Source organism: Amphiura filiformis, chromosome 3 (assembly GCF_039555335.1).
Source record: "Amphiura filiformis chromosome 3, Afil_fr2py, whole genome shotgun sequence".
Classification (NCBI taxonomy): domain Eukaryota; kingdom Metazoa; phylum Echinodermata; class Ophiuroidea; order Amphilepidida; family Amphiuridae; genus Amphiura; species Amphiura filiformis.
In genome coordinates this window covers 60986620-61007210 of record NC_092630.1, presented here as the reverse complement: position 1 = coordinate 61007210, position 20591 = coordinate 60986620, and the positions used below count along the sequence as shown (strand labels likewise).

The 20591-nt window shown below is 38.2% G+C and overlaps 1 protein-coding gene across 1 annotated transcript; it reads left to right on the top strand.

Annotated features, from left to right (window-relative positions):
• The first annotated feature begins 672 nt into the window (after window positions 1–672).
• Window positions 673–20547, top strand: LOC140148877 (ras-related protein Rab-13-like). The gene is made up of 5 exons (XM_072170970.1): window positions 673–1773; window positions 8040–8239; window positions 8613–8702; window positions 9228–9332; window positions 20120–20547. Exons 1-5 carry the CDS (start codon window positions 1293–1295, stop codon window positions 20207–20209), a joined length of 966 nt encoding a protein of 321 aa, XP_072027071.1. The 5' UTR covers window positions 673–1292; the 3' UTR covers window positions 20210–20547.
• Window positions 20548–20591: the final 44 nt, after the last annotated feature.

Sequence of the window (20591 nt, the reverse complement as noted above, 5' to 3'; positions counted from 1 at the left end):
TCCGTAAAGTATGCGCAAATGATGAACGAAAGAGACAAGACTTGCAAAAGTCTATACAAGGCTATCCCGTGACCCTCACGAAGTATGTACAAACAGAAAACAGGAAAGTATTAAAGATTGATTGGATAAATACAACACTAGTGTGTTGTGGCAGGGATATAAAGGGATAGGCATCGTAGCTATTACGTAACACACCGAATGATGTAGTTTAACTCTAGACAATAGGCGCCATATTGCAGGAGGGTTAGAGTTCATAGAGGAAACGTTAAAGGTTAGTAGATTAGGTCACCCAGGCACATCACTAATGTGTTTCACGAGTTGTAATACCGAGAGGTAAAAACATTGATTTTGTAAAATTCTCCCGATTTTTTAAAATTACTAAATAAGGTTAGTACTTCAAACCATTCTTTGATGAATCTATGCAATATGACGGTAATTTTTGAAACATCTAAGAATCAATCTTAAACATCTTCATGATATTCATTTTTTGCGCATGGTCAAAGCATGCTCTTGCGCTATCCACAGACTATCCGGTGGAAACTTCAAAGCAACGATCGTGCGTTAATATTTACAAAATGGCGAATGATGTAGTTTAACTCGAACAATAGCGTGACCGGCGTGACGTAGTTTTTGGCATTGTTCCTATTATGCACTTTCACCCTCCTGGTTGTGGCACAGTATACATTCAATTTTATTAAATTAGTTTCATGTTTGATCATTTGACATGCACGACCAGTTGAACATTTATATTTGACACGTAAAGAAGAAAAGGCCACGGAGTCAACATCAAAACAAAAGAATCTGCAACCAGAAATACTTTTCAACGCAAGTGTAAGTAATGGAGCTGGGTATATAATTTATTGAACTGGATATCTGGACTGAGACTGGTTGCACTACACTTGATGCATCGGTTGAACAAGCAAATCATTCGTCTTCCATGTGGATGCATTTGTTCCGCCATTATTCAATAGAATTGGAATTGAAACTTCAAAGCAATGAGCTTAAAATAGTGTGGTTTATGTAGGCTATTTCATCAATGCTTTCGTTTTGCTTTTGGCAACAAAGTTTGCACTGCGGCAGCGAAATCACAGCAGTCAGTGCAGTGCTTGGACTGGAGCTGGAGTGAACTTTAACTGTGTTGTCATGGTTTTGTCATGCCAGGTATTTGAATATCTCGATGATATCCTATAAAGATTTACACGTGTATTATACATGTAGGTTATCTTCAATAGCACTGGTAATGTAAATTTAAACACTGAACTTGAAACTACGGAAGAGGCGTGGAATTTTTGATGTCAACTGAGGGCAAACTCTACTATCATATGTTTTGTAATGACGACTCCAGGTTTGCATACGAAACTGACTCTGGATTTGACAATGCGAGTTGTAGTGCGGAATCAACGCAATCAAACATTGAAGAGGAGATATGTAAATGTACAGAGTTACAGAATCCCTCGATTATGCAGTACTATCCAACTTGGGAAATTGCAAAGACACAAGTTGCTAAGGCAGACGAGAAGACATGTGAATGTAAACAAAATCAGAATACACAGACTCGGACTAAAGAGTCGGACACTACCGATTATGAGTCGGACACGGATTGCGAGATCGAGTTCTCTCAAAATTCTTTCGTGACAACAGGTCTACCAAAAAATGTTATAAATGATGTGCAATTATCTGTAATTCTTATTGGCGATTCAAATACTGGAAAGACGTCCTTAGTTGCAAGATTTGCTGATGACAAACTTATTGAGGACTACGAAACTACTATTGGTAAGAAATTAGAATTGATAACTGAGTGATAAACTGTCCTTGAACCGGTCCAGTCAGAAAATGTTGAACTTTGAGAAGAACTGCACTGCTGTATATCTCTTTTTAGCATGTTTAGGTCCATGTTCAACATGAAAAGATTATGGGACATATGGCAAAACATCTATGTAGGCCTACATACGGCGTGTCATCAAGCAAGCTAGGGACTAGCGAGGGGGAAATGAAAAGTATATAGAAAGGGAAAAGGGCTCAACATTAGGGACCGTTCACAAACACTTTAGGGGGCTGTTACAAGTGTTTGTGAACGGTCCCTTAATGTAACTTGTATTTGGTCTTCAGAGCTCAAGAGTGCCTAAAAATAATATTCACACTTACAATATGTATGATGTAGCCTGTAGGCATTAATTAAATAATTTTACACAAACATTCATGGGGAAACATTATTATTATCGCGTTTTGGTTTGATCAAAACGTTTCTGGCTTACTATTAAAGCCCGGGACATTCAATGATAGGTCATGAAAACATTTATAGGTCATGAAAACAAATATCAAGATGTTATCGTAAAATATTTTGTCAATACTTACAAATAATATTATGTCAGAATGTTTTGCATCACATTTTCAAAAAATGTTTTAAACCCTTATAACCCAAGATTTAAACGTACTCTTTTGTCAAACGTTTTTGTGCTTGCTATATAGGCTACCCAGTGTCAATCTTGATGTTATATTATGTTCTATTTTATTGATAAAACAATAGGCCCCAAATAAATTATACAATTTACACATAGCGTATCTCGTATAGGCCTATATATCTATACAAATTCAAATGAATCAAAAATTCGTTTATATTAAAACAATGACGGTAACCAGTTCTTCCCTTATTGTTATCATGGTTTATGGGTACATGAAGTACATCCTTTGTTATCGTGGCTGTAATGTATGCTTTCCTGTACAGGCAACGGTGGGTATTGTTAGACACCCGACCCTGCAGGCATATATTTATTTATGCCAAGTAACAAAAAAACTTTGAGCTTGGCTCTGCATTCTGCTAAGACAAAATCCATCCATGCATACGTTCAACGGCTAAGGACAAAGCCAATTTCACGCATTTTATTTTAATCAGAAGACACAGCTGCATCTCTTCATTGACAGGACAAAAGGACTAAATGCACACAAAAAACTTTTAAAAGTTTTATTCAAACATGGGATTTTTTTTTACAGCTCCTATTTTCAGCTAATTTTTTATTTATTTATTTATTTATTTATTTATTTATTTATTTATTTATTTATTTATTTATTTATTTATTTATTTATTTATTTATTTATTTATTGCTTTAGTTAAATATAATTGCAATATCGATTCGGATTTAATTTCATTATAGATAAATAATGAGTTTCGTTTTCCCTTTTCTCCTCTCGCATTTGAAACGAATTAAAATTCATATTAGGCTACAGATTTATATGACATATTTTACACGTACTAGTACATGTCCATATCAAAAATACTAGCTGATATAAAGGGACCGTTCACAAACACTTGTTGGGGTCTTGATGCAAAATGGGGGGCCCTTAAATGTTTTGACCCTCCTAAGGGGGGGGGGGGGCGGAAAAATTTGACCACAAATTTTCCCGGGAAAATTGAGTTTATATGCTTTTCTATGGGGTTGACCCATAATTTTCATACAGGGGGCCCTGAATTTTTTTTAAAGACATGTAAAGGGGGGGCGGAAAATCTCGCGATAATTTTTTGCATCAGCCCCCCTAACAAGTGTTTGTGAACGGTCCCTAAAGTTGATTTGAGAAGAATATATTTTATATTATAGCTGTTATGCCTATCTATAGAAACTTCTGGTGAAACCCGCGGAAAGACTACAGGAACAGAGCCGGAAACTTGATGTCCGTAATCAAGAAAATTTGACCTAGATATCATAGACATGAAACATATGTCTGTAAATTTAATGAATAAAGGACATCTTAACTTGAGTATTTAATTTGCAGAATGGATAATTATTAAGTTAGGCGGGCAGCCTAACTTATTTCTTTCTTGCCATTTCTTTCTTTCCTCTTTCTTCTTTCCTCTTTCTTCTTTCTTCTTTCTCACAATTTGCTACTACTGCCACATGCTTGATCGGATTTCGACCAAACTCAGTCACAAGCAGTATTGGGTAGCTGGCTACAAATGTTATGGGTTGTTTAACGTCAGAGGTCATCCAAGAGGTCACAGGGGTCAAAAAAGGTCATTTTAACCGAAAATGCTCTGATTGAGCTGAAATTTAAATGCAATGATCCTTATGACATTCTAAACATGTTTAAAACATTTTAGCATTCATTGAAGGTCATTAAGGGGTCATAAAGCGGGTCAAAGGTCAAGTTTTTCAAAATGCTCCGATTGAGCTGAAATTTAAATGCAATGATCCTTATGACATTCTAAACATGTTGAAAACATTTTAAAATGCATTTAAGGTCATTTAAGGGGCAATAAAGGGGTCAAAGGTCAAGTTTTCAAAATGTTTCAATTGAGCTGAAATTTAAATGCAATGATCCTTATGACATTCTTAACATGTTTTAAATATTTTAAAATTTATTTAAGGTCATTAAGGGTGTCATACAGAGGTCAAAGGTCAAGTTTTCAAAATGCAAGCTTTCCACGATCAAGATATATTAAAACCGCAATTAATGAAACAGTTTATTAAAATTAATACTATCCAGCACAAAGTATTGCTGCTTGATCAGATCGTCCAGAGAAATTCTCATCTTCTCTGGATCGTCACAGTCATCCGCCTAACTTACCTCGTGCCCTTGCAAAGGGCACAGTTGCTCTAGTTAATATTATTATTATAGCACTACATTAATACAAAGTTCAATTTTGCTAAATACTTTTACCCACATGCACACATTTAACGCTCGATAGCTTTTGATCGTGTCGATTGAAAGACCAACAAGCGATATTCCCACGCACCATACAATTTGATTGATTGAGAAATTGTAATAATATTTTAATAGGACATTGATGGAAAATGAAAAATGGAGAATAAAGAGTGAACTTCACAAGTTTATAGTGTGGTTGCTTTTTATAGCTTAAAAATATGCCAAAAATCAGGTTCGATTAACAGAACAAATAATTTAGTGATACATACATGGTGTAATATAGGCATAGGATGTTAATGTCCCAATTGTAAATATAGAATCAGCCCAATTCGTTGTGTTTGAATAGCTGAAATAAGATAATTTGACAGATCTGCACTGGTTATGTAGTATTTTGATGAAAATATCACCTTGCAGAATTCCTTGGAAAGTGTGGTAACGTGGGGTAAATTCTAAAATAAAAAGAGGTTAAAAGTAAAACAACTAAAAATGGAGGATTTTAAATTTTAAAACGGGGTACTACAATAAGCCTAATGAGTATATGGATGCACTCTCCATGATGGCGCTTTACCCCTTGATTTTTGGGGCGCCCTCTACGGAGGCGTCCCACAATATAGGCATGTACTTGTGAGTAGCTTCTAATTTCAGTCTTACTAGATTTACTCCGCAATTGTTGTGCTATTTTGCTAAAATTATGCCCTTGCTCAGAAATAAATCCACAATATGCTTGGATTTTATTTTATTATTGTTTTCTGTTATGCACAGGATAAAATGGTGTGCGTATATTCTTTGTTTAAAAGACAAAATTAATGGATTTGTAAAAACACCAAATAAATCGAGACCTTTGACCTTTGTAACCACTTTGACCTTTGTAACCAGTTTACCGCCTCTTAGAACCCGATAGACGGTGACCAACACTATGGATTACAATAGCCTAATCTGAATGGCATAGTCCAATAAGCTCAAATAAACAATCATAGTGCAAAATTTGACCTAACTTGCAGAGTATGAGTTTTTGTACCCAAAGTTTCAAAGTCAGGCATCTTATCAAGATCAAGATAGTGATAGTGACATAACAATTAACACGCTTATCTTACCAAGGTCTTATCTATCTGCATGGGGTAATTGGAAATTATGGTGTAGCCTATTTGTTTTAAGGATGAAACAACTGGCTCCTTTTGCATGGAAATTAGAACAAATTACTATACAAGCTGTATCAAAAAGTTTGGTACCCAGCAGTTTTGATAGTAATTGAAAAGCCTGGTTCTTCCAAATGCAATATCGGGTCCCCTTAAAATGATAAAATGATCAGACCATAAATCTTTTGTGACTGTTTATGACATTAATCAACAAATTATGCGGATCCTAGATGTGTCGAGGATGTTATGTTTATGAACAAAACGTTACGTTTGTATTTTCAACATTGTTAATCATTGCTACGTGTATGTTAACAAATGAAAGTTCTGTAATTATTTTAATTCTTCAATGCTAAGTTAGTAAGTATTCTTTTGGATATCATCAAATTGTAAATCTCTAGTCAGATTTTCAGTGTGTTAACAACTATGTATCAAAGATGTTACGTTCATGTACAAAACATTAACGTTCTTATCTTGTAAACATTGTATACCCATATAGCTACTTTTGAAGAATGAATGTTCTGTAATTGTCTTTTATCCTTCATCTCTATTAGATTTTCAGTGTATTAGCAAGTAGATGATGTATATGTATCACAGACGTTATGATGTATATGTATCACAGACGTTATACATTCATAAAAACTTTTCTTTTGGTCAACATAGGGTAGATCCTCTTCTATACTATCCATCATATACCCCCTGCATAACGAAATTCAACAATATTCAATATCCAAAGCAATATCATCACTACAATATGCCCCAAAATTGAACTCCCCACCCCACATAATCGCAAATTGACACGACAGCTTCATTCCAATTCAATTTATTTCATCCAAAACGGTCCTGTGATACACCATCCCCAATCAAACACATTTGTCTTGCATTTGATCATCTTCTACTCTTCCCTAGAAAAATCATTATGATACCAAATCCCCGGGACCAAATCTAAACACCATGCCATGGAATTCACCATATCACGTCCAAGCTCACATAATTTGGGCGCCCCATTCCTTTTTTAAAGGAATTTTTATTTGGAGCTGCCAACTGTTAAAATGAAGGCCTTTCTTGGCTTTCTGGTTGAAATCGCATTAAAAAATGAAATTGAGAGGGGCTTTTGGAGCTGATATCATCAAATCAAAAAGGTCTTTAATTCAGCTCGAATTTTTGGTAATATTCAGGGATCTTTATACATTTATACATAGATAAAGTGGGTCTGACTGGTTCCTGCATGTCAACCAAAAAAAAATCCAACATTTATGCGATTTGAAAGTTTATTCGTATCTTCTCATGAACATGAAGAACCAAAAGAAGAACTTGTTTTCAAGAACTAATTTTAAATTGAGCATGATGAGCGTAAAAAACGTGACACATTGAGCATATGTTCTATTTAATTAATTGTCTTTATCAATTAAATCTGTGTATTATTGCCTCAGCTAAGTTTGAACAATTATCTTCCATATTTGATTTAGTTAATAACATCTAAACTTTATCTGAATCAGATTTGTTAAATTCTACAATTGATTTATATTATGATAACAGGCCGGCTCAAAGTCCATACATGTATAACGTCGGCCAAGCAAGCCTTACTCTGGAAATATTAATTAAAAATGTGTAATTTGACGTCATTCTATAATGGGTAATTAGTCATTCAAATATAATTATAATGATGAAAGAACTCTTAAAATTATTTCAAATTTATTTTCAGTGCAATAAATCAAATATAAAATTGATATAAATAGTTTGTTATTTAATTTGTCATTTATAATTTGCCATTACAAATGGATACAATCAAGAAAATAATTTACAAGAAAATAATTTTAAATAAATTTGAAATAATTTTGAGCGTCCTTTCATAATTAAATAAATAAATTTTTAGTTTAACATTATTATTTTTTTTAATTTGTCAAATTAGACCACATTTTTGACTAATTAGTATATTGCTGATCTTCGTTTTGCAATAGGCCCCCTATGTTATTTGAATTGTGGGATGTGCTTTTTTTACGACGGAGGCTCATAACAATTTTTAGCGGGTTCGCCGTCGGACAAGTTTAGAACAGCTGTCAAGCTTTCGTCAAGAGTAGGCTTCTTCAGGACAAAGTACGAGACATGTCGACCGCCCTTTGCCTATACTGATGGCTCTTTTCAGAGCCGTTCAGCCTGTCAACAGAGAACAAGTAGACCTCGCTTCTCTGCTAATGTAAAGGGTTTGGTGGCTCTGAAAAGAGCTGTTCACTGAATATTAAACAAGACTTTTAATTTCTTTTGCAGGAATCGATTTTAGCATTGCCCGATTTCGCCTGAACGGAACACGGGTTCGACTCCAACTATGGGATACTGCTGGCCAAGAAAAGTTCAACGCAATAACAACTCAGTATTATCACCGTGCTATGGGGGTAGTATTCGTCTATGACGTCACTAAACAATCATCATTTGACAGTATTCTGAGATGGAACCGTGCAGTTGAACTGGTACATCATATAATCGTACAAATACATAAATGCAAAAACATTGATTGCTATAAATCGAAGATAAAGATATTGATAAACAGTAAAATCACAATGAAAATTTCAAAGAAAAGAGTTTTCAAAGGTCGAAGCCAATTTCATCCGACGTGCTCGATCACGCTCTCAGGGGTTTCGACCTTTGAATTTACTGATATGATATTCCCTCTATATAGTTTAGGCATATAATATAGACCTATATTCCCTCATATAGTTTAGGCCTAGACCTGTATCGATGGAAATAATTAATGCCTAACGTATTTTTTTTTAATTTGTTATTATAATAACTGGTTTTTTGTGTTTTTTCTCTCGTTTTTTATTGGTTTTGTTTTTCTTATAGCATGCAGATCCAGATGTAGTCAAATTATTATGTGGCAACAAAATGGACTTAGACGAGAAACGAAAAGTCACTACAGAACAGGGCAGAAAAGTAAGGCCATAGTTCCATAATTATCAGATCCCGCCATCTGCGGCTGCACCTCTCTCCCCTCCCCTCAATCGACAAAATTGAAAGATCAACTTTTCTCGGGGGACATGTTAAAAAGTCCATGTACCTTTTTTTTGTACGGGGGGGGTGTTATTTTGGAAAGAGGTCCACATTTTAGAATTTCTACACCCCCCACACACACACACAATAAAAGGTAAGGGCTGGTTACAGATCCATGAGGAATCGCGGGGCTATATAAGTTGAAAGGTCGTCATGAATCTCTTCCATTGCTCGCTAATATATCGACACCAGATGCACGATATACTGACATCCTGAACCTGCATTTTTGTGTTACATAAATAGGCCTAGTTTATTTTACAGACTATACAATTTTTGTATACTTTGTACAGGTTTCCAGAATCCAAACATTGCATAATTCTATTAAAAAATGATCACGAAAGTTGACAAGTTCGCCCCTAAAATTAAAAACAAATCTTCATCCTAATGGTTTTATTTTTATTTTTGCAGTTAGCCTATCAAATTGGAGCCCGATTCTGTGAGGTTAGCGCCTTGGAAACCACCAATGTATTTGAAGCTTTCTCGCTCTTCAGCCGTGATGTCTTCCTTGAATATGTAAGTTTGCATCATGCTGTAGCATGAATGTTGAAAAAATATATGACTGAAGGGAGATAGAGAGCTGTACTGCAGAGAAACACAATAGAAGGGGAGGGAGGGTCAAGATGGTGAGAAACGAGAACGATAGAGGGGCGGGAGAGCCAGAGACAGAGGCGTAGCCAAGGGGGCAAAGGGTATCCGCCTCTCCTGTGAAAAATCTTGCCCCCTGTGGGATGGTACTTTTTAGCCCATTTTTGTCAATGTTTGCCCCCTTAAAATTTGTCTCCCCTCCCCCACACACACATTTGCACACCTATGAAGAGGAGGGAGAGGAAAGGAGAGAAATAGACAAGCAGACAGACAGACTCGGAAGGTGGGATTGGAATGATGTAAAGAGAGGAAGACAGAAAGGGGGAAAGGGCTACGCATGCATAATAAACTAAAACAGGAATATAATATGACCCACTCCTGACCCCTCCACTTATTATTCAAACATGCAAGAAGCTGATGATAAATATAATAATTGGACTATAAGGGGCCGTTCAAAATATACTCCAGGGGGATAGGAGCTTTGAAAAGCAAATTCACAACAAAAAAAAGACGTTCCCCCGGCTCACGTCCGCTTAAAATGTTCATTTTCTTTTAGGCCTAATATTGTTTTCCCAATTTTCTTAACATTCCCATGGTAATGGTTCAAATAAAATATTCAGACCCCCCGCGACATCGCCTGGCTAATAATTACTTTGTCAGCAGAGATACTAAAATAAATACCCAGGATCGATACACGTGAATTTGCTATGCACGAGTTTGATATGAGAAGAAAATCTTTGGATACCGGGGTAGAAAATGATGAATATCTCCCGTAAAGGATTTCATATAAAGAAACCAGATGTGGTTCCTTGCACTTGAATATATATTTTGAACAGATATGATAGTCGTTAGCTTGCGTCTTGAGAGAGTAGCTTGCGTCTTGAGTCAAAAACTGACTATAATTCTGATTTATATGTGCCGAATTATATAGCGCAGTGTATAGGCCAATCGTGAAGGTATAGTCTAAAGGATATGACCTATGGCGTCAATGCTCGACTCACACACTAGCAAGGTCAGTCACCGAGCTAATCGGGGCTATTGTCAGTAGCCTTAGTCAGATGTCCTTCGGCCCATTATGAGACTCAAAACTATTAAACAGGTCGATACAAAATGGCCATGCGTGGCGGTGGATTCAACCTACCATGGCGATTTCTGCCATGAAGATATCGGGGCGATGACACTGTGCCCCCCCACACACACAGACAGACGTCCATTTTTCGAACCTCCCAAACCATCGGTGGTAAAAATTGAACGGTCCCTATATATATCCGTATTTCACGGTAATGCGGCGGAATGAATGTATTTTATACACAGCACGAACTTGGTTCGAGGAGATTCGATCACTGGAAAGATAGCATTGCTCTCAATAACCCTGATATCAATATTGCTATAACCGGGTAAATTGCCAGCAATGATTAATTTCGAAACTTAATAGCTGGTGATAATAAGGTTTATTAACCGGGATATTAACCGGTTTAAAGGTGAAATGATAATGTAGATATGTTTAATTTAACTGAGGCAGGAGAATCATTACAATAAATCGTGAGAGTTCTGTATACTAAAATCAAAGAGAAAAGAAAATATTAAAGATTTAAAAACATCATTGGAACACGGAACTTGTCAGAAGATTTAGAAGTTTAGAAGATACTGATGTTATTGAGAACGGAGCCGGATGAGATGCAATAATTTATGTCAAGCTATGGAAGCCTATAACTATAGATTTATAGACGAAAATTTTTTTGATTTGAGCACACGATCACGATTCGTCCCGGTTCTGTCCGCTCATTTATTCGAAAAAAATGTCACTTCGTCAACAATATGCCAGTGGCGTAACTCCTATGGGCTCTGGGGGGGCGCGCCCCCGGGCACCCGGGCTAAGGGGCACCCTGGCCAGGCCTGGATACACATGCATTTCGACACGATAATACTTTGTTATAGGAACGAAGTGGACACCTTTACCTACCATGGAGAGAATTAATCTTCATTTGGGTGCCCCCCTCAACACAAAATTTTGGCGCGCTTCGCGCGCAGTGCACCTTAACTTGTCATTTGAAAGACCGAAATTCAACTTGATTATACCAAATTAGTGGTATTTAAGCCTGACATTTCGCGCGCCCGCGCGCAATTGTTTTAGGAAGAAGGGGTATTTTGTACTCTTGCTCCCGGGCGCCACAACCTCTAGCTACGTCACTGCAGCTAGTGATAAATCTTGAAAAGTAAAGCCATTGGAGAAGATGAAAACATTTTTTGTTAACATGAAGTTCATTGAAAGATGAAATTAATTTAAAAGTTATTCGGTAGGTATATATGGCTTTCAATCAAGGGCATAGCAAGCTTTCTTGGTCGGGGGGGTAATATTTGAGGGCAAAAACGAAAGCAATTTTGCGCTTGCATAATTTTGACCCGGTATTTGACCCGGTACACTATGATGTCTGGGCGCTGTCTTGAGCTGCTGCCACTGCTAAATGTCTCTCTCAATTTGTTGTGTTTAAATGGATATTTGTTGCCAGATCTTCATGAATTTCTACAAACTACTAGAGCTAAGGGTAGTGACAAACCTGACTGACTTTTAAAAGGATTGTAGCTGGATAAGTACTGAAATTTCATGATGAAATTATTTTCTATTTTTCCAATATTGGTACTGTGTCTGTATTTTCACATACTTGGTTCATTGAACCTATATCTCCATCACTGGATACACTCTCAAGTGGAGGGATCAATAACTTCCTCAACTGATAACTCAATCACTTGCCCACTTGAGCACCTCAAGATGAATGGAACCAGTCCACTTCAGTTATCAAGTACTGTAACTACTCAGGTTCAGCCCAATGCTGGCCTACTGCAGTATAGTAGACATGAACTCATAACACTACGTAAAGGTGTTGGTAATTGGATAGCACCTACCACCTATACTAATCTTAAGAACTTTGGCATTTTTCGACCCAGGGGTATTCGTGGTGGTGTACGCACTCGTCGTCAGACCCCAAAATTTGAAACAACAAACAGTGCTCAAGAAAACTCCTCAGAAAGATCAATACCAGTTCTGTCATCTCATAGACCCCTCTCCACTAGAACTGAACATGTTGAAAAAAGATCTGATCGGAATCTAATGATTAGAAATGCATCTAATCTTCGTCCAATAGCACGTACTAAACCATATTCCAATCTTACTGTCCATCACTGGAATGCTAACCGTATAACAAATAAAACAACAACTCTGGTTGATCATGTTATTGAGTATGATGTCGACATAATGTTCATTACCGAAACTTGGCTTGCTGAAAATGACTTGGTCGTAATTGGCGAGTGTAAACCCCCTGGTTATGAGTTTTTGAATTCCCCAAGAGGGGGTGGCCGAGATGGAGGCGGGATTGGCGTTTTGTACAAAAAGACACTCAATCTGATCATTTCTCCTACAGGTTTCAACTCTGTGAATTTTGAACATTACGCTGTCACATTGAAAAACTCAATCCAGTTCATTGTTATATATCATCCTCCACCATCCAAAGTTAACGGTCTTAAAACATCTGAATTTTTGGATGACATTGAAATGTTTCTTGATGAACTGTGTGTTGTTCCAGAATCACTTGTGCTTATCGGTGATTTTAACGTACATATGGATAGGCCTGACAAGTGGGACACAAAGAGGTTTAATGATAGCTTAATGACCACTGGGTTTCGTCAATTTATTGACAAACCCACCCACAAGTCGAATCATATCCTTGATTTACTTATTACAAGGGAAACTGATGATCTTATTCAAGTACACGACGTCCATCCTGAGTTTTACTCTGATCACCACATAATCACTTGCATTGTTAAGTGTGCCAAACCACCTCCGTTGAAGATTGTTACAAGTTCTCGTCCTTATGGGAAACTGGACCCTGATTTGTTCAATCAACTACTTAAAGATCGCTTGGTTGATTTCCCCTACGAATCTGATGACCCCAATGTCTTGGCTGAGGCTTATGAGACTATAACGTCATCTGTCCTCGATGAAGTGTGTCCAGTCGTTACTAAAGAGCGTACCATTAGGCCGCAGTTACCTTGGTACAATGAGAATGTCCATATCCAGAGACGCGAGCGCAGAAGACTTGAACGAAAATGGCGGAAAAGTCGGAAGGAAGAAGATTATGAAGCTTTTCAGACCCAGAAAGAACTTGTTAATAAATCAATCGTCACAGCTAAAACTGAGTACTTTTCGGATAAATTTTCTAACGCTAACGCAAAGGATATGTATGCTACAATCAATGGACTTCTGAATAAATCAACAAAAGCTCTTCCTGCTTTGGAATCCAAATCTGAAAAAGAACTGGCGGATGACTTTCTATCATTTTTTATATCTAAGGTTGAGAAAATCAGAGCTAATGTTGATTTTGTTGATCAGGGAAACATCACTGATCCTAATCAAGTTATTTGTTCAAGTATGCATGGCTTTGAATCTCTAGAAACAGGTGATGTTGAGAAGATTGTTATGAAGTTCCCCAGTAAGACCTGCTCCTTGGACACACTGCCCACCTGGCTAGTCAAGGACAATTTGGCTATTTTACTACCTATAATAACCAAGGTTGTTAACAGTTCTCTGTTTTCTGGAACATTCCCTGACACTCTTAAGCAATCTATAATAACACCTGTTCTAAAGAAATCAAACCTTGATCATAACATTCTTAAGCACTACAGGCCCGTGGCCAATATCAAGTTCTTGTCAAAGGTCATCGAGAAAGCGGCGTCATGTCAAGTAGGTAGCCATATAGACAGGAATGATCTGGGCGAAAGAAATCAGTCTTCCTACAAAAAGTTTCATAGCACGGAAACTGCTCTGCTAAAGGTGAAGAACGACCTTCTCCAGTACGTTGACGACAGCAAGACTGTACTGTTGGTGCTACTTGACATGTCGGCCGCTTTCGATACGGTTGACCACCCCATTCTCCTTCAGAGGCTTAGAGATAGGTTTGGAATGTGTGATTCCGTTGTTTCCTGGTTTCGATCTTATTTTGAAAACCGTACCACCAGGGTGTCCATAAAGAATGCCTTATCCAATGAACACGTCCTCACTTATTCTCTGCCTCAAGGGTCTATCATAGGTCCTCAAGGTTTTATATTGTATATTTCACCAATAGGGGATATAATTCGCCGTCATAATGTTAGTTTTCACTGCTATGCAGATGACATCCAATTATATGCTGCTTTTGATCATAAAGTCCCCGGGGAGTGTGAACGGACCATGGATCGTATTACCAATTGCATATCTGATCTTAATATGTGGATGTTGCGCAACAAACTGCAATTGAACCAAGAAAAAGCTGAGTTTTTTGTTGTTGCGGGCCCAAGAGTGTTAAATTTAGTGTCTGATATCCAACTGAAGCTTGATGGTAAATCAATTGAGCCTTCAATCTCTGTTAAGAACCTGGGTGTAACCTTTGATGGTGTAATGAACATGTCCATCCATATTAGTACCCTGTGTAAAACTATCAATTTCCACATTCGCAATCTGTGGCGCATACGCCGTTTTATTTCTCAGGAAGCCTGTCATCATGCCGTTAGAGCACTTGTCCTGTCCCGCATAGACTATGCTAATTCTCTTTTGTTTGGTGCCCGTGAGGCCGACCTCAAACGGCTACAACGTGTCCAGAATAAGGCGGCCAGGCTAGTTTTTGCATGTGGACGGGACAGGTGCTCTGCGGATCTCCTGAACTCCTTGCATTGGCTTCAAGTGAAGGATAGAATACAGTTTAAAATATTGTTGTATGTCTATAAGTGTTTGATGAATGTCGCTCCACCATATTTATGTGACCTGCTTACCTTGCTCAGCGACACGGTAACGCACGAAAATAGGCCCAGACTCCGCTCCTCTTCAGATACAACAAGGCTCTTGGTTCCACGATCAAATAAGAGAGCTGGTGATCATTCGTTTGCCGTTGCCTCTCCACGGCTCTGGAATGAGTTGCCTATCCAGTTGAGGGAGGCGGTGTCTGTGCCTGCTTTCAAGCGTTTGCTTAAAACACATTTGTATTAATGTTGGTTGTATTTATTTCTTGCTTCATTTTTGCCTGTATATTTTGTAAGGCGCTGTGCTCTTTGTTAGAGCGCCATATAAGTGTTGATTAATAATAATAATAATAATAATTTTCAGAGGGAATTATACATATACCGCCGGTTTTCTTAGAGAGAGTATGTACATTTAAGTCTTTGATCTTCCCAAAAAGGCTTTATTGAGACAATGTGCGGGCGTAGCGAGCAAAATGTTTGTATTTTACGCTATTTGGGCCCATGATCTGGGTGGAAAGGGCTTATACTTTGATCAGCTCCTAATCGGCGGGCCTTATAACATCGCGGATTAATATCAAAATATTTTACTTTGAGAATTTACATTTACCGACACTTATATAGCGCCTTTACCGCTGGATTCAAAGCGCAATAAAAATAAAAACAAAGAAGCAAAAATCAAGAAAACTAGACATAGGAAATCTGAAACAGATGAGTTTTGAGAGCAGATTTGAAGGCTTTAACTGTTGGAGAATTGCGAATGTGATTTGGGAGATTATTCCAAGCTCTGGGGCCAGCCACTGAGAAGACCCTGTCGCCAGCACATTTATGTGTCTTAGGGACCTCAAGGTTCATGTTGTGACAAGAACGGGTGGTTACTGACCCAAGACGAGGTTTTTTCACCACCAGGCAGTCTTTCATGTACTGGGGACAGAGTCCATTCAGTGACTTATACACACAGAGGAGAAGTTTGAACTTGATGCGGTCATCAATACGGAGCCAGTGCAAGTCAGTGAGCAAGGGGTGATATGGCAAGATTTTGGTTGTTGGTAAATCAGCCGGGCACATTTGTTTTGGAGCTTCTGCAAACGATTCAAATCTTTTTGTTTGATACCATTTAACAGAAGATTGCAGTAGTCTAGACGGGAGATGATGAGAGATCTAACAATATTAGCACAAGTATCAAAATCTATGAATCTGCGAATCCTGTAAATATTGCGAATTTGCCAGTTAATAGATTGACTCAAACTGGTGATATGCTGAGACAAGGTCATATTTTGATCAAAAATGACACCCAGGTTGCGCACAGTAGACGATACAGATATAACAGTATCATCAAGGTTGAGGCTGAGATCTTGTAAGCGTTTAGCATGATTTGGAGAAGACATAACAAAGAACTCTGTCTTGTCAGGGTTGAGTTTCAATTTGTTATACACCATCCATTTGTTGATGTCTTTGACACACTGAGAGAGCTTAAAGATGGCACAAGCTGCATCTCCAGGGATGCATGGGTCAACAGTGATATAAACCTGTATGTCATCTGCATAAAGGTGATACTGCAGATTATGTTGGCGAAGTATACGACCGACAACATGAGTATAGAAAACAAATCCTAAGGGACCTATAACTGAGCCCTGGGGTAGACCGTACTTGAGAGCGATGTTGTCTGAATACACCCCTGAAACAAATACACGGAAAGATCTGTTGTCAAGGTATGTTCTGAACCAAGTTTGAATTGAACCAGCAATGCTAAATTCTTGATCTAATCTATGCAGTAATATTTCAGAGTCCACGGTATCAAATGCCGCACTGAGGTCTAACATGATAAGAAAGACAGCTTTCTGCTTATCTAGAGCACACAAGAAGTTGTTATGAACACATGCAAGCGCAGTTTCAGTGCTATGTTGGGCCTTATAGGCAGACTGCATAGGCTCAGCTAGCTGGTGATGATTCACATGATCCAGAACTTGGGTAGCAACGCACTTTTCAATTATTTTTGAAATGAAAGGCAGGTTGGCAACTGGCCTATAGTGTTTCAACTCATTCTTATTGAGGGAAGGTTTCTTCAACACAGGTGTTATGATGGCATTGCAGAGATCAGATGGAAAGGTCCCAGTTGACAGGGACATGTTAACAATTCTTCCAAGAACAGGAAGTAGCTCAGTGGAATGTTGTTTAACCAACCAAGTAGGTAACACATCTAAGGCACACGACTTGTTGGGACACTTATTTATAACTTTCAACAAGTCGCTTTCAGGAACCTCATTGAAATGTTTCAGCTTGGGTATGTTAGGACTCACATTTGAAGTATTGTCTAATACATCACATACGTTATCATTGTTACAAAATTCTGTGCCAATATTGTCAACCTCATTACGAATGGTTTCAACCTTATTCACAAAGTATTCGCCAAACTGATTGGCAAGCTGTTTGGGACAATCAGCATCTGGTATGGGCTTACTGTCTTTGTTAAGAAGTTCTTTTACAATATGATACATATCCTTAGGACTACAGTTCTCAAGTCTTTCTTTATAATACATAGTCTTTGAACCAGCAACTGATGTTTTCACCGCTTTCTTGGCTGCAGTGTATTCAGCAAGATGTTCAGGAGAGCCAGTCTTACGCCACAGTCTCTCACTACGCCGCCTTTCCCTACGAGCGATATCAATAGACTCTCCATACCAACCAGGCCGATGTTTGACAGTTCTTGTTTTGGTAATGGATGGAGCATGGGTGTTGAGGACTTCTAAACATGATGTGTTAAAGTCCTTTAGCAGAAGATTAACATTAGTATACTCCATTTGCATGATGGGAGCCATTTTTGCTGAGAGATCAACAGAGAAGGCTTGATGGTCAATATTCCTGTATTTGCGGAAAGTTTGAGACACTTTGATGGGATTTGGTTTACACATGTTAAGGGTACAGTTGATCATGTAGTGATCAATGGTGAAGGTGATGGAATCAACATTAACCGAGTCAATGAGGGAATCATTTGGTCTTGTGATTATATGATCAAGAATATTTCCAGACCTATGGGTAGGCTGGTCAACATGCTGAACCATACCTACTGACTCAATGCTAGTATTATACCTTTTCACATCCCATTTCTGAGGACGATTAACATGAACATTGAAATCTCCTAAGAGGAGAACTTTACCGGGCAGAAGATTTACATGATCAGTGAAGGTGTCAAATTCATCAAGGAACGCTGAAACTGTGAGCTGGTTTTCAGCAGATGGGGAGCTCTATAAACCAAGACAATATAAATTGAGTGAGACATATTTGAAACAATGGTATATTCAAATGAATGAAAGTCTGGAAAATCGTGATTTGTAATTTGACCAAGACTTAATTGAGATTTGTACAATATCCCAATACCACCCCGATGATTGTTGGAGTTTCTAGGTACGTTGATGAAACTGTAACCAGGGGGAGATATTTCTCCAATCACCACAGGATCGTCTCTTCTCAACCACGTCTCTGTTAAACAGAGGATATCTATGTCACGGTCAGTCACATATTCACAAATGGGTTTGTTACCCACTGACTGGGAATTCCATAAACTTAAGTTAAAAGTGTTTGTTGAATCATCAGTTATAGGCTCCTGTATGGCAGGCCTACTGGTCTCTGGGTTTATGTTTGGAACACTACTTTTTCCTCCTCTGAAACCACGCTGAGTAGGTTGTACTCCACAAATGTGTAGCTCTTTCAAAGTTTGGTAAGTTGAGAGAGGTAGTTCACACTTACGTGGCATTAACTCCAGTAATTCCAATCTTGAGTAGCTGATGATTGGAGCCATAATCAATCCAAGCTGGATCAATAAGGTGACCAAATTAGTTCCAAATACAAAATCAGCCATGTGCATCCTAGTAGCAAATTTGTGAAAAACAGTGAAGATGAACAACACAGTACTGCAGTACTATTGCAGTGTAGTTAGTTTCAGACAGGAAAAATTCAGCAAAAATGATTTTCATAAACTATGAAAAATCAGCCAAATTTCAGGAAAAGTTAAGTAGACAGAGTTGATCCTGGGTGATTATCCTCCAGTAGCATATAAAATATATGCAAAATTGGCAGTAGAATCAACTCAAATCAAGTAAAGTTGGAGAGCAAAAACAAGAGTGTTGCAGCCAAAGGCGCAGAAAAATCAATTGTTTTGTCACACCTCTCCAGAAGCATCACAAATTACTAATGCAAGTCCTATACTTTGTCTACTTTCTTTAACACACAAAATATAGGCCGGACAGGTCAAATAATGGCTTAACGTGGGTCTACTTTTGGCGTAGTGGTAAAAGCCTAACAAGTCCCGCCTATTTCGAGCTGATCAAAGTATAATAGGGACATCTTTTGTATTTTGCACTATTTTGGCCCATGATCGGGATGAATTTTGCTGGAAAACGGGCTTCTTGTCCCTTATCTTTTCCTTTGCGTTCCCGATATTTTTCTCTTTCAATTTTTTTGTCGGAAGAGCACTTTTCTCTTTCATTTTTTTGTCCGGGTGGGGGGGGGGGGGGCTTTGCACCATGCACACCATTGGTTAGGGGCACCCGATCTACTTTCGCCCCCGGGCACCCTGAACCAAAGTTACGCCACTGCAATATGCTTAAATAAAAATCAAGAACCCGCCGGTCGGCGGTGCTAATAAAAGTGGACTTCTTTGTCTTCACGGGTTATGTTAGGACGTGATGGAAGTACACGAGTTGGAAAGAGCAATTAGTTGGTGGAATTTAGAGATGGCTGAACCCGGGACCTCAGATTGTAGTAGGAAGTGTTCGTATTGACCATCTTTGCAGAAATGGTGGGAGAAAGGGTAGATTAGGCCTACTTCATTGAGTGGCATAAGATGCATTGGGTGTTATATATAGATGTTATAGGACTACTTTCCTTAATGTTTTGAACAATGTGTTTATATATTATGCTCTCTTCTTCTTTTTTTTTTCTATACGCAGTATGCCAAAAGAAACCCGTGTGCTAGTCCGACGGCGGTGCGTCTGAATCCAGTGCCAGCCGGAGACAACAAAAAGGGATGTTGCAGTTAATTCTATACGTGACTTTCAATATAGCTGTATTTTACAAATTACAAGCACCAAACGTTTAAACAATGGACTCAAAATGCTTTAGATTCATTTTGAAAAGCCAAGGTCCAATAGGCCTGCTACAGTTTGATGTTTTTGGGCGAGAAGCGTACGCGCTTCTCGCTCCTTCGTTTGAGTCTTAACCTAATTTTTATTACCGCTGGTGTCTATGTATGTGCATTCCACATTCTTCAATCTACATGTGTAGTGTGCATTTTACTCGCACCGGCGGTGAAACGCTCACTCTTATCGCATTGCTTGAAAAATAATCTTTAACCTGGTCTCATCAGGACTCAAGTGTATTAAGTAGTAAGTATGCATTTAGAGACATCTACTTCCGGTTCCG

What these genes read in the sequence shown, in the direction of transcription:
- LOC140148877 (XM_072170970.1), top strand. Translation starts at nt 1,293, where the DNA reads ATGTCAACTGAGGGCAAACTCTACTATCATATGTTTTGTAATGACGAC. An exon ending in GGACTACGAAACTACTATTG is followed by an intron (nt 1,774 to 8,039) that starts GTAAGAAATTAG and finishes TTTCTTTTGCAG; the next exon opens with GAATCGATTTTAGCATTGCC. An exon ending in GTGATGTCTTCCTTGAATAT is followed by an intron (nt 9,333 to 20,119) that starts GTAAGTTTGCAT and finishes TTCTATACGCAG; the next exon opens with TATGCCAAAAGAAACCCGTG.